Consider the following 13,019-nt stretch of genomic DNA (forward strand, 5'->3'; position numbering starts at 1 on the left):
ATTGCTGTGGCTGGCAGCTACAGCTCCCATTAGACCCCTAGCCTGGGAATCTCCATATGCCACGGGAACAGCCCTAGAAAAGGCACACAAAGACAAATTAAATAAATAAATAAATAAATAAATAAATAAATATGAGCAAAAGACTTGAACAGGCACTTCACCATAAAGAATACATATGGATGGCAAACAAGTCCTTGAAAAGAAGAAAAATACAAATTAAAATCTTGACAAGATATCTCTAGACACCTATTAAAAATGGCTAGTTTTGTTTTGTTTTAGGGCCACAGGTGGGGCATATGGAAGTTCCCAGGCTAGGGGCTGAATTGGAGCTGCAGCTGCCAGCCTACACTCCACCACAGCCACAGCAACGCGGGATCTTTAACCCACTGAGCAAGGCCAGGGATAGAACCTGCATCCTCATGCTTACTAGTTGGGTTCATTACCACTGAGCCACAACAGGAACTCCCAAAAATGACTGTTTTTTTTCAATACTGATAATACCAAGTGCCAGAAAGGATGCAAAGTAACTGGGACTTTTAAGTATTGCTAGTGTAAAACTGAACAGCCATTTTAGAAATAGTTTGGCAGGTTTTTATAAACTTAAACAGACCACTTACCATTTAACCCAGTGATCTTATTCCTAGATATTTACCCTAGAGAAATGAAGATTTATGTTTACACAAAAACCCCTACACAAATGTTTGTAGTAGCTCTATCTATGATTGCCAGAAACTGGAAACAACCCAAACATCCTTTAAGACATAAATGGATAAACAAATGGTAATATATCCAAGTAATAAAATATTCAGTAGCAAAAAGGAATGGACTATTGATACATGCAAAAACTTAAATGAATCTCAAAGGCATTCCACTGAGTGAAAGAAGCCAATATTCAAAAGTCACATACTCTATCATTCCACATATATGACAATCTCAGAAAGACAAAACTATAACAACAATGAACAGATTGCCAGTGGTTAAGGGAGAGAGAGCTTGTAATTATAAAGAAATAGCATGAGGGAGGGTTTTTTTCCTTGAGGTGGGGGAGATGTTTTGGAACTGTTCTATATCCTGATTGTGGTATAAATGCAAATACATACACGCATTAAAACTCATCGAAGTGTATACCAAAAGAAAAGATCAAATTTTACCATGTTAATTTTTATAATAAAAGTAATACAAAGAAATATTCTTATGTTGACTTTTAAAATGTAGGGCATTGGGAGTTCCCGTCGTGGTGCAGTGGTTAACGAATCCGACTAGGAACCATGAGGTTGCGGGTTCAGTCCCTGCCCTTGCTCAGTGGGTTAACGATCCGGCGTTGCCGTGAGCTGTGGTGTAGGTTGCAGACGCGGCTCGGATCCCGCGTTGCTGTGGCTCTGGCGTAGGCTGGCGGCTACAGCTCCGATTAGACCCCTAGCCTGGGAACCTCCCATATGCCGCAGGAGCGGCCCAAGAAACGGCAGAAAGACAAAAAAAAAAAAGAAAAAGAAAATGTAGGGCATAAACTCAGTAAGATTTGAGTGTCTAGGTAACATCAAAGATGAATTTGACTACAAAATATAAACTAGGAAAATAGTGATATACTCACCACTGCTTGCCCCTCTACAGTTTCCATTACTAGAATCCATAGGAAAATCTGAAAGGAGGTGACAGAATAAAGAAATCACAACATATTCATTATTATTTCAAGAATTCCCATATTTAAATTTAATTCAGTCACAAGTTGATTTGGGTAGAAAACCCAGGTGTCTCAAGGAAATTCATTCTTATTAGTGTCATGAGGTTGGCACTCTCTCATTTTTATGTCAGATAAGTACAAGATGTATTCTTTCATGTCATTGAACGTTGATATACTCTTTTGAATCCCCATCAACTGTACATACTATTTCAGGGTTTAATAACTGAAGTTTTTGTTTCATAAAATGTGTGAATTATGAGTGTCTTCTAACAATAAAGCCTATGCATTTATTAGGTACTCTCCCACCACTTGTTTCTTGATGACTAAAATACTAAATACATCTCTTCCATAAATACATTGAAGTAAATACACTTTACTGACATACATTTTAATTCTTAGTGCTTAAGGAAACATGCAGAAAGCATTCTTATGTTCTTGGTTAACTGCAGACTAAACAGTTCTGTAGCAGAAAGGAAGCCTACCATCCAAGGACTACTCAAGCCAGTGCAATTAATAAACATAGTAATAATTGGAAATTGCCATTGACTCTTTTTGTGACCCCATAATCCCAGGAAATAGTAAAATGATAAATGGTAATGAAAATGGTAATTATATAAAGTTCTTCTGTCTTCTAGTTAAGAAAGCAGTCTCTGATGAATAACACTGAGTACCCCACCAAAGTACCATGCTGAGAGATGCTATACCTAATCTTATATTCTTATTGATACTTCAATTCACTACTCTTTTATGAGCATTTTACATTTATATTAACATTTTATATTTCAGTGGGTTATGAATCCAACTAGCATCCATGAGGAAGCAGGTTCAATCCCTGGCCCTTCTCAGTGGGTTAAGAATCTGGCATTGCTGTAGCTGTGGGGTAGGCCAGCAGCTATAGCTCCCTTTCGACCTTTAGCCTGGAAACTCCCATATGCCTTGGGTGTGGCCCTAAAAAGACAAAAAAAAAAAAAATTTAAAAAAATTAAAAGACACTGTATCCTAGGAGTTCCCATTGTGGCTCAGTGGTAATGAGCCCAACTACTATCCATGAGGATTTGGGCTAGATTGCTGCCCTTGCTTGGTAGGTTAAGTATACGGCATTGCCGTGAGCTCTAGGGTAGGTCACAGGCATGGCTCAGATCCTGTGTTGCTGTGACTGTGGCATAGGCCAGCAGCTGCAGCTCCAATTGGACCCCTAGCCTGAGAACTTCCATATGCCGTACCTGTGGCCGTAAAGAGAATAATAATAATAAAACTTTATCCTAGGAAAGATAGCAGTCACCAAATTTAAAAAAAATAGATAAGCAGGCAAGGAATACTTGATTCTAAAACATTTGGTTCCACTCGGGTCAGATACTATGAATTTAATGACTTTTATTCTATTCAAAGACTACTCATCATAAGTATATCCAAGTATTAAAGTACTGTGCCAATGGTTTTTATATTCCTGAATAAGTCTAATAATCACATGCTGACATGAGATGATTTATACAAATATGATCTGTGTAAATTAAAAAATTGTATTATCCACATTTAATTGTTTAATGTTAAAAGGTTGAAATAAAAATGAAAAATAAAATTCTTCCCTTCCTTGGAACAAGAAAAACCCCTTTGAAGCAGCTGAACATGGGAGATTGGTTTTCTTTTTCTATTCTTATTCATAGGAAAATGTTTCTAAGTTTTTTTAAAGTACTTAGATATCATCTGTTAGAACTATAAGCGATCATAAATAATCCCCAAAAAAATGTTTTCAAAAAGTTAAATTTAGGAATGCTAACAAAATTATTCCAAATTAAGAGAGTAGGTATTATTAATAAGTTTTATGCCCCAAGGATTTCAAGGTAGGGATCAGATCATAAATAAAGGTTTCCAGAAGAAGATTTTTAAGAAGCTCAGGAAGGAAGGGAGGGTCTCCTTTTTTCAAATTTTTTTTTATTTTTAATTTTTTTAATGTCTTTTTAGGGCTGTACCCACAGTATACGGAGGTTCCAAGGCTATGGGTCCAATCGGAGCTGTAGCTGCCAGCTTATATGCCACAACTATAGCAACACAGGATCTGAGTCATGGCTCAGTGCAACACTGGATCCTTAACCCACTGAGAGAGGCCAGGGATCGAACCTGTGTCCTCATGGATGCTAGTCAGATTCGTTTCTACTGAAACACGATGGGAACTCCAGGGAGGATCTCCTGAATAGAGAATGGCAGGTGCAAACACATGGGGTGAGAAACGACAATACTCATCAAGGGACCTGCGTGTCTTACAGTGAGGCTAAAGAGTTGTAAGCAGAGAGAAAACTAGAGAGGGAAGAAGGCCTGAGATCATGAAGGCAAGAGGCAGATACCAAAGGATTTTAAGCAACAGCTTTGTATTTCAGAAAAATCACTGTCATTAAAATATGGAATAAGCAAGCCAATTATCAGTCTATCTCCATCATTCATGTAAGAAATGGTGAGGCCCAAACAAAGAAAGTAGCATTAGAGAAGGAGGGAAGGGAACTGCATTCAGAGTAGATCTAATAGCACCTACTGAATGTGTAGGATAAAGAAAAGGGTGGAGCAAGGCTGACTTCAGGCCTGGAGTATGGGTGTGGGAATGCTTCTCAACAATACAGAAAGTACTAGAGGAGAATAGGCATATGACGGTAAGGAAATGAAGAGTTTACTCTGAGGCCTGCAGAGACTGAGGAGTTAGACACGAGACTGGAATGCATGTCCTCTGCTGTTTCAGAAGTGCAGAGAAGTACTTTTATCTCTTGGGATCCATTGTCCAGGGCTGCCTGTTATTCACTTAAGTCATACACAAAAGGGCTTTTGAAATATGATGAAAAAGACTTGTTCCTTTAACTGCAATCTGATGGGCAAAAGACTGAGTTTCTCTATAATATTAGAATTATCTATTACTTCCTAAAAGAGAAAGTATAGCTTAGAATCGCTCTGACTTGAATCTTTTTTCTATTAACACCTTTATGAACTTGGTTCACTTCTCTCTCTCTTTTAGCTTCCCTTTCTGCAAAGAGGAAGAGCAATAGCTACCATGGAGTTATTAGCAGAATTAATTAACATGCATCACACACTTAGAACAGCACCTGGAACATATTAAGTGTTGTTAGTTCTTACTCTGTGGCTTCTAATGATTCCTATCCTGAGAATGATGTCCTCTTCCCAATTGTTTGTTGCTTTACCATTCATCACCCACTTCACGTGATTGTTTCTTTTGTTCTTCACAATCTCAATGTTAATGTCAAATGACTTGCTCAAGGCACATCATTAATGGTAAATCTGGGATTCCAACTGAGGGCCTATAACCCCAAAACTGATTCTCTTTCAATTGGAGGCATATAGTCGATTCTTAATCATTCAAAACTATACATCTATATGATGGTTCTTGATCTCCTCTGTCGATACATGTAGTAGTAAGAGAAAGACAAATATAGTCAATTTGGCCATTTAGAGCAAACAACCATTTAGAATTTTGTAGGAACAAGATAAAAATGAATTATTAAAATGAGATTTGGGTAGTTCCCATTGTGGCTCAGGAGTTTAAGACACTGACATAGCATCCATGAGCATGCTTGTTCAATCCCTCACCTTGCTCAGTGGGTTAAGGATCCAGCATCGCCACAAGCTGTGGTGCGGCAGTATAGGTTGCAGATGTGGCTTAGTTCTGGTATTGCTGTGGCTGTGGGGTAGGCCTCAGCTGCAGCTCCGATTCGACCCCTGGTCCAGGAACTTCCAGAGGCCACAGGTACAGTCATAAAAGAAAAAAATAAATAAATAAAAGGGATTTGGAGACTACATAAGATACCATTACCACTAATAATCATGTCAGCTATTAACAGAATACCATCACATCCTAAGATACTCTTCCCTAACCCATCCAGAATGCCTTTCAATATTTTACATGATGAAGAATCTTTAAAATCATGTTTTCTCTCTAGTCTTAATATAAAATTTCCATTTCTCCTTTCCATTCCATTTTCCTCCTCCTATCACACTAAATAATTCTTCCTTCTTGGTATTTGGCCCCTCAAATATTTGCACACCAGAGTTAAAGAAAAGGCTGCCTGTTCCCCAGAATGTGGAGAAATGATTAAACAGCAGCCCATGCATGTAAAAGTTGGCACAGCTCTGCCAGGCGAGAAAGGGCTGGGAGAAATCTGCTGAGCAAGAACTGGGGTGACAACAAAAAACCAGGAATGACTGAGGAGTGATTATAAAGCCCTTGGCATGGCAAACCATACGGACTGCATAAATTGCTGTTAAAAATCATCCCATAAAATTTCTTAAACACTGAATGTCTACTTTTCTGAGAAAAACTATTTGTAATTAACAGACATCCATTAGACTCATTCTTTCCTCCTGTTGCTCCCAAAGGGATTTGTTCCTGAGCCTGAGGTCCAGGTTGATTTGTATAAAATGAAATATTAAGTACATATTCAGGAGAAGCAAGATCTTTTCCAGTTCTCAGTGTAAAAAGCTTATTTTCCAGAGCTGACCTGATAAAAGTGCTAGGCTGTATTTGCATGTACCAACAGACCATGTTCAAAAAAGAGAGAAGAAAAGAATCAATTTGAACAACAGTAATAACAGTAAAATAGCAACAATAACAGCAGCAGTTTATTAAGGACTTACTATGTGCCCCAAACTACAAATGCTGTTTCATTTCATCTTCACAGTGCTCATGGGATGTAGGCAACATGTCCCCATGCTACAGATCAGAAAACTTTGAGTTGGAGAGGTTATGTTATTTCCCTATAGTAATAGTTAATGAGGCAGAATCAAGATTCAACACCTCATCTACCCTACTCCCACCCCCTACCCTTTACTCACCATACAATAATAAAGATTTGATTAATATCTTAATTAACTGACTGAAAGACTAAACTGAATTCTCAACTAAAGCAGATAAGGCAGTTATGCATGCAGTCGTAACTCTATAGTAAACATAAAATGTAGAAAAGAATAAATTTAATGTGAATGTATTGGTAATAATCAGGAGGATATGGTCTTTTCTTTATAAAAATATGCTTGCCCTTAATTGACAGAACACTGTAAACCAACTATAATGGAAAAAATAAAAATCACTAAAAATAATAACAATGAAAATTAAACCTTGGCTAAATAAATAAAAATATGCTGGCCCTTAATATTTAAAAAAAAAAAAGTAGCTTGAAGTAACATTCCATTTCAGTAAGATTTTGCTTTGTAAAATGTCCTTAAACTTGTTGGTGGAGTCATAATATACTGCATGGAACAGATCTGCAAAAATGGTAAGATCTGAAAATCCTCTAGACATTGAAGAAATATAAAAAAAAATTGTTCCATTCAGAGAGACCTAATTTTTATATTCTGCTAGATTCTAGACATAAGACGTAGGACCTCTGTTTATACCTCGAAGAAAGGGGGAAAAAAAAAACACCCTGATTCTTGAACTATCATATCCTACTGAACCAAGGAGCATATTGCATCGTAAATTAAACTGGCCACATGTGGTAGTTCCTAAGTAATTCCAGGTGCCTGACAGTTTGACCCAGGAGAGGGAATGTAATTTTCATCAAGCTGGCCTTGGAAGCCAAGGGACCCTTCAGGCTAGAATCCACCCCTCCATTCTCCCTCCCCACCTCCCTTCAGCTCCCTCCTGCCACCATAGTCTCTGATTCACACTGAGGGTTATAATAAAGGGAGGGGGAAGGGAAACCATCATTAAAATATGGTTCTAACTGCCACATACCCCTACTTCTTTTTCTAGCAAAGATGCTGTCAGCAAAGCATTTTAAAGCAGCTTAGCAATCAGGTCCCAAGGACTGACAAATTGTTTCCATGCACGTCCTATTTGAGTGCTTCAGTGAGGCAATTGTTCTACATTTGGTCCATGATGATAGGTAACTCAGGGACACTTAAGGAAACTGCTTCCCATCTATAGTGACCATGGCTTTTGAAAGCCATTAACCTTGCCATACCCCTCTCATTTGAAGTCCATTTCTAAGAGAGGTTTCAGAGCAAGAGGAGGAATGCATTTCAGTGTGAAACGTAGCCACCTCATTCCTAGCCTTTGGCCTGAGAGGAGTGCCAGCATTTAACTGATTCTAAGTGCCTGGCAGACCAGGGCAGCAACTGACTGAGCTCTCCCAGCGTCTGCACAGCCTACGACATTAATGCATACGAAAGCTCTGGAGTGGTCTTTCAGCCCAAAGATTAATAAGAAATACATTTCTTTCCGATTATATTATACAACCAGTTGTTGGTTTGTCATTAAAATCCAGATAAGAGGTATATTCGATGGTGATAAACTAAGTGAGGTGACCGTCAAAAAGCTCTTGAAATTTCTGAGCTATTTTGGTTTTGTAGCTATTTATACAAGTACATTCCCCCTCCCCATTCACTATATGTTAGGTTGAACAATGTGCATAGAAAGCAATTTTCCCAAACCAATTTCCTGACTACTAAGAAATATTACCTAGAAATGGACTGAGGATGTGAGCTTAGGTGGAGCAAGTTGAGAGGCAAGAAAAAGAAAAATGTGATGGCCAAGAAATGAATAGAGAAGGACATCTAAGGACAGAGTTGACGTGGGGAGGGTCTGAAAGAGGCCCAATCATAAAAGATTTGGTTTATTTTTAAAGTATATGAAGGCTGAAATTTGAGTCTGGGATTAATTGGTAGGAATGATACTGAGTTAGAACTAAATGGACCATAATGAACTAGGTTTACTTGGGGTCTTAAGAGTTGTGACTGCCATAATTAGACCAAACACTAGTGAGAAAACAACTTGTGATTTAGTCCATTTCATGTAGAACAGCAGTAAAGTTTTACAGTAGAGAAAGATTTAAATGAATCTGTAGTTGATGAACACAGAAGGGGCATGAAAAAGGGTATTAAAGAAATTATTTGCAGAGCATAAGAGTGGGATAATGGGTGAAATTAAAAATAACATTACATGAGTGTATGAAGATAACACACATTAAATATAACTCCTTTCATCCATATGTCATTTACAAAATGACTTGAAGGCATGTGGGATTGTGAAAAGAGCCCAGCAATTTCACCCTGCCAGCTCTGTGGCTGGAGCAAGTCACAGAAGCTAATTAGCAGTGCATAGCAATGTTTCACAGCTATTTCAGTCTGGAATGGAAGAACAATTTATCTCATTGAAAGGAGGGGAAAATTTAAGGTGAAGGTAATTGCTCAAATTGGATGTTGAGCAAACACATACCACTAATATCTGCAAGTTGGAATAAGGTTACTGAAATTATCTTGGTATTTTTAATGATTAGAAGAAAATGGTGCTTCAGTTTTCTGTTTTCACCATATAATCTTGACAAGCAGCTAAACATGAAAGATATATAAAACTGATGCCTGAGAATGCAAGAGAATCAGGCAAGAAAGCTCAGTGATTATAAACAAATTAAGAAAGTAAGAAAAGAGCATCATTATACAAGATATGGTTACTTGGACATGGAAAGAATGGAAGTGAAGAGGCACTGTGGAGTGGAAGTGTGATGGGAGTGGATGAACTGAGTATCTTAGACAGGTCACCAATTGGAATGGAGTGTATCTATTTGGATGGATAATGAGATGAGAAAAAAAAGGTGTGGTGTTCAATAGAGGAGTAACTAAGAGAAAGAGAAGTGATCCGAAGAGAAACAACAGAATTAGAAGTCTAAGGGCGAGTAACAAGGACCCTTTAAGAAGTGAGAGGATGGAAGGCAGGGGAGGAGGCTGGGTAGTGCCAGGACTCACCTGCTCCATCGGCAGTGACAATGGCCTCTGGAGAGATGCATACGCCACGGTCATAAACCGGCAGCTCTTCGCAGGCCAGGCTTTCCGGCCACGAGTGGCGGTACTTGATGAGAATGGGCTCACAGCCCTGCCGGGCCCGCTCGCACACAGACTTGCAGGGCTTAATAGGCTCGTGTTGGAAGTCAATGGTGCAGATGGGCGCGTACATGGCACAGAGGAAGAAGAGCAGATCCGGGCTGCAGTGGGTGCCCAGCAGACCTTCGAACTGCTCGATGGCCAGGATGGCGTTGGCCTGAGTGCTGTGGTGCAGGTGGTTGGGCATCTTGGTCATGTTCCATGGCAGAGACTTGCACAGGGGGATGCGGACGGGCTCACAGGCTGCAGCCCGGGCTCCAGGCACGCGGAGCAGGCAGAGCGCCGCCAGGGCAAGCAGCCCAGCCCGCAGCAACAGCATGCCTCCTGGGCTGCCGCAGACCATGATCCCGGCAGGACGGGGCAGGGTGCAGCAGTGCAGAGGACGCCGAGAGGCCCGCTCCGCCGGCTCCTCCTACCCCTGGAAGTGGACACAATGATCTGTGAGCTTCTCCTCCCCCGGCAATCTCACAGCTTCCTTGGATCAAATTCCCCCAATGGGGTCCCACGAGCTTCGCTGAGCTCCAGCCGCCGCCGCCCCTGCCGCTCTGGCTGCTCTTTCCCGACGTCTAAGCCTTCTGGGGCCGCAACATCTATTTATTGCCCCGCTCCCTCTGGCAGAAGCATCAGACTTCACAGATGAATCAGATGAGAGGAAAACAAGAGGAAGCGAGGGAGAAATAAAAACAAAAGTAGAATTCAGCTGAGGTAGTTGGAGCCTCGGGGTGTCACGTCCCCTGGATTACAAAAAGGTGCTAAATGAAGCAAGAAATTCCCCCAAGTGAGGAGGACCAGAGGCTGAAGGCGGGGGTCGGGGAAGGGGTCGAGGGCGGGCACAGAGAGCAGGAGAAGAAGGGTGCAGTGAGAGTCTGCAAGTCCTTGGAGGCTGAGCAAAAAGATCCAATTTGGGGTGTGAGCTGTGGCAGCTGCAGAGATCGCTGCTGCCAAGAGGGACCGGCAAGAGGAGCCTAGACGGGCGGTCTGTGCCTCGGACCCGCTGCCTTCACTTTCCCACCTCGGGACCCGAGAAGCAGCTCCGCCCCCATGCAATCCCAGCCCTCCAGCGCCCGGTCCTCTTCCTGGGAAGGGAGTTGGGGGATCCGGAGACAGAAGGTCTGCGGGTTGGAGGCAGAGGAAAGGGAAGCCTGGAGAAGCAGTGAGGATGCAATAACCCAAGAAAGAGCGGACTTGAGACAAGCACCTCTTCCCCGCCCCCACATGGGCAAGACCCGCCTCCCCCGCCACACACACGTATTCACATAACCTGGGTCCAAAGGAGAGCCCCCAGGCCCTCACTGTTAAACCCACCCCAAATCCTCACGAAGGAGTGCTCTCAGTTCCCCACTTGAGAACCAGCGGAGCCCCTCTTTTTCTCTGGAGATACTTCCTTTAAGCAAACTACAGCTTCACCTCTGTGATCAGCAGCTCTGCAGAAAGTCAGACCTGAGGGCCAAGACAAGCAACGGCACTTGAAATGTCCAAGTCGCAGAAAACACGGACCGCTGCAGCGATGCTGGAGCCTTATTATCAACCTAGAGCTCCAAACCACAGAGGTCTGCATTTTGAGTAACTAGGTGGGGGGAAATTGCCTTTCATAAAAAGAGAAGAAACGCCGTACATAATTATAAATCGGGTCACCAGAAGCAAGAATCAGAGTTTTATTTTTCTTTTTAATTTTTTTCCATTTGCTTTGCAGAATTTGAACTTTGAGCTTTGCCTTTTGAGCTTCAATGTGAAAACTAACTGCTTTAAAGTATTTGTGCTTTTTTTTTTCTCCTGATTTTATGCACTAAAATAAAATGTCACTTCTACTTCACTCTTCTCAACAATAGTTTCACCTAACACTTGAGAGAAAGGTATGAGAAAATTACACCACACTGGTGATAATAATGATGATAATAACAATAAAACCCTTTCCATCCAAATGAGTTCAATCTAGAAAAGAAAATGGAGAACAGCTTCCCTGTGGGTCTGCACTAATGAGCTGCCTCTCCTCCTCCCTCTCCCCCTTTCTCCCTTTTCAGGGCACATTGTAAAAGGAATGACCTGCAGAGGCCCTCCTACCCTGCCCTTTCAATGGGAAATCACTGAGCAAAAGGATTGCAGAAAGTCAGAAAACACAGCCTTCATTGAGAAGAGAAGGAAACAAACCCTAAAACAAAACAGGAAGTCACCTTTGCTCTGCGTCACTGAAACATTTCACTGCTTTAATCTAGCCATTTCTCACAGTCAATAATAAGCAGAGAAAAGATGCTTCCACTTTAGAGCACCCAGTGAGATGGTTTCTGTTCCCTAGTATTGACTTGACAGGACTTATAAAATGTCAGTGCAAACTTGAGTTTAGGGGGTTTATCTCTAAAATGACCATAAATGGCTGTTTGTGATTGCAGTAATTTTTTTCAGAAGGAAGTTTGTTCCACTTAGGGGATAAAAAACAAAAACAAAACAAAACAAAACAAAACAAACAAAAAACAGATGGCAGATAGAGAGTCATTTAAGTGAGCACACAAACTTTGTCTGGTCTAGGATTATTTACTGTCATTTAAGAAAAGAAGGCCAAAAGCTATATAAATGAATTAGATGAAAAATGATTTAACAAGTAAAATTTAGAGGGAAAAAACAAATTTAAAAACAGTCAAAAGTAGAGCTTTCGGGAGCCCTGTAAAGAAAATGCGGGTGGAATTTTCAATAAATTAGAAGTAAGGAGTAGGTTATAGTAAGATTGTTTGATAAATATATTTTCTTGTTCATCTTAAATCTTAACAGCATGAGAAAAAATGAGGCAATTGTTTCAGTGGTCCTACAACTATCTGAAATAAAGTGTGTTTTCCTTCCCCTGCACAAAAGTCAAATATCGCCTTTGTCTATGTCCTCTCACATTTCCCTAATCCAAGTTCATCTTTATCAAACCCCAAAATAAATTTCACTGCTTCCCAGAAGACTTTTTGAGTCCCCTGCCTGGTTCTGTTCATTCTTCTAGTTGGTTCCCTTTGAACATGGTTCATTTTTCACAAATTATTTTTAGCACCAATTCATCACTTCAAAATTTTTTCTACATTATTTCATCTGAGTGTGCTCTGCCTTTATAAACAGCATTTTTTTTTTTTAAAGAAGAGACTTCATCATCTATTTCTTTTGAAAAAGTCATTTGAGAAATTTTGGCTGATGAAACTTGGAATGCAGTATGTATGTATGTATGTATGTATCTTTTTAGGGCCACAGGTGCAGCATATGGAAGTTCCCAGGCTAGGGGTCAAATTGGAACTGCAGCTGCCAGCCTACACCACAGCTCACAGCAACGCTGGATCCTTAACCCACTGAGTGAGGCCAGGGATCGAACCCACATCTTTTTTTTTTTTTTTTCTTTTTTCTTTTTGGTCTTTTTGCCATTTCTTGGGCCGCTCCCGCGGCATATGGAGGTTCCCAGGCTAGGGGTCTAATCGGAGCTGCAGCCACCAGCCTACGC

The 13,019-nt window shown here is 40.8% G+C and overlaps 1 protein-coding gene across 2 annotated transcripts in view; it reads right to left on the minus strand.

The window, feature by feature from the left end:
• The window catches only part of FRZB (frizzled-related protein), a 44,420-nt gene extending 33,432 nt beyond the window's left edge, over positions 1–10,988 (minus strand). The window contains exons 1-3 of one of the 2 annotated variants that reach the window (XM_021074512.1): positions 10,862–10,988; positions 9,422–10,184; positions 1,592–1,639 (exon numbers count right to left, since the gene is read on the minus strand). In XM_021074512.1, coding sequence (XP_020930171.1) covers positions 1,592–1,639; positions 9,422–9,899 — 526 coding nt within the window. In that variant the 5' untranslated portion in view covers positions 9,900–10,184; positions 10,862–10,988. Of the gene's footprint in view, positions 1–1,591; positions 1,640–9,421; positions 10,185–10,861 lie in introns of those variants that run through there. The other variant, NM_001243330.1, reaches the window with a different exon arrangement.

Source organism: Sus scrofa, chromosome 15, assembly GCF_000003025.6.
Source record: "Sus scrofa isolate TJ Tabasco breed Duroc chromosome 15, Sscrofa11.1, whole genome shotgun sequence".
Classification (NCBI taxonomy): domain Eukaryota; kingdom Metazoa; phylum Chordata; class Mammalia; order Artiodactyla; family Suidae; genus Sus; species Sus scrofa.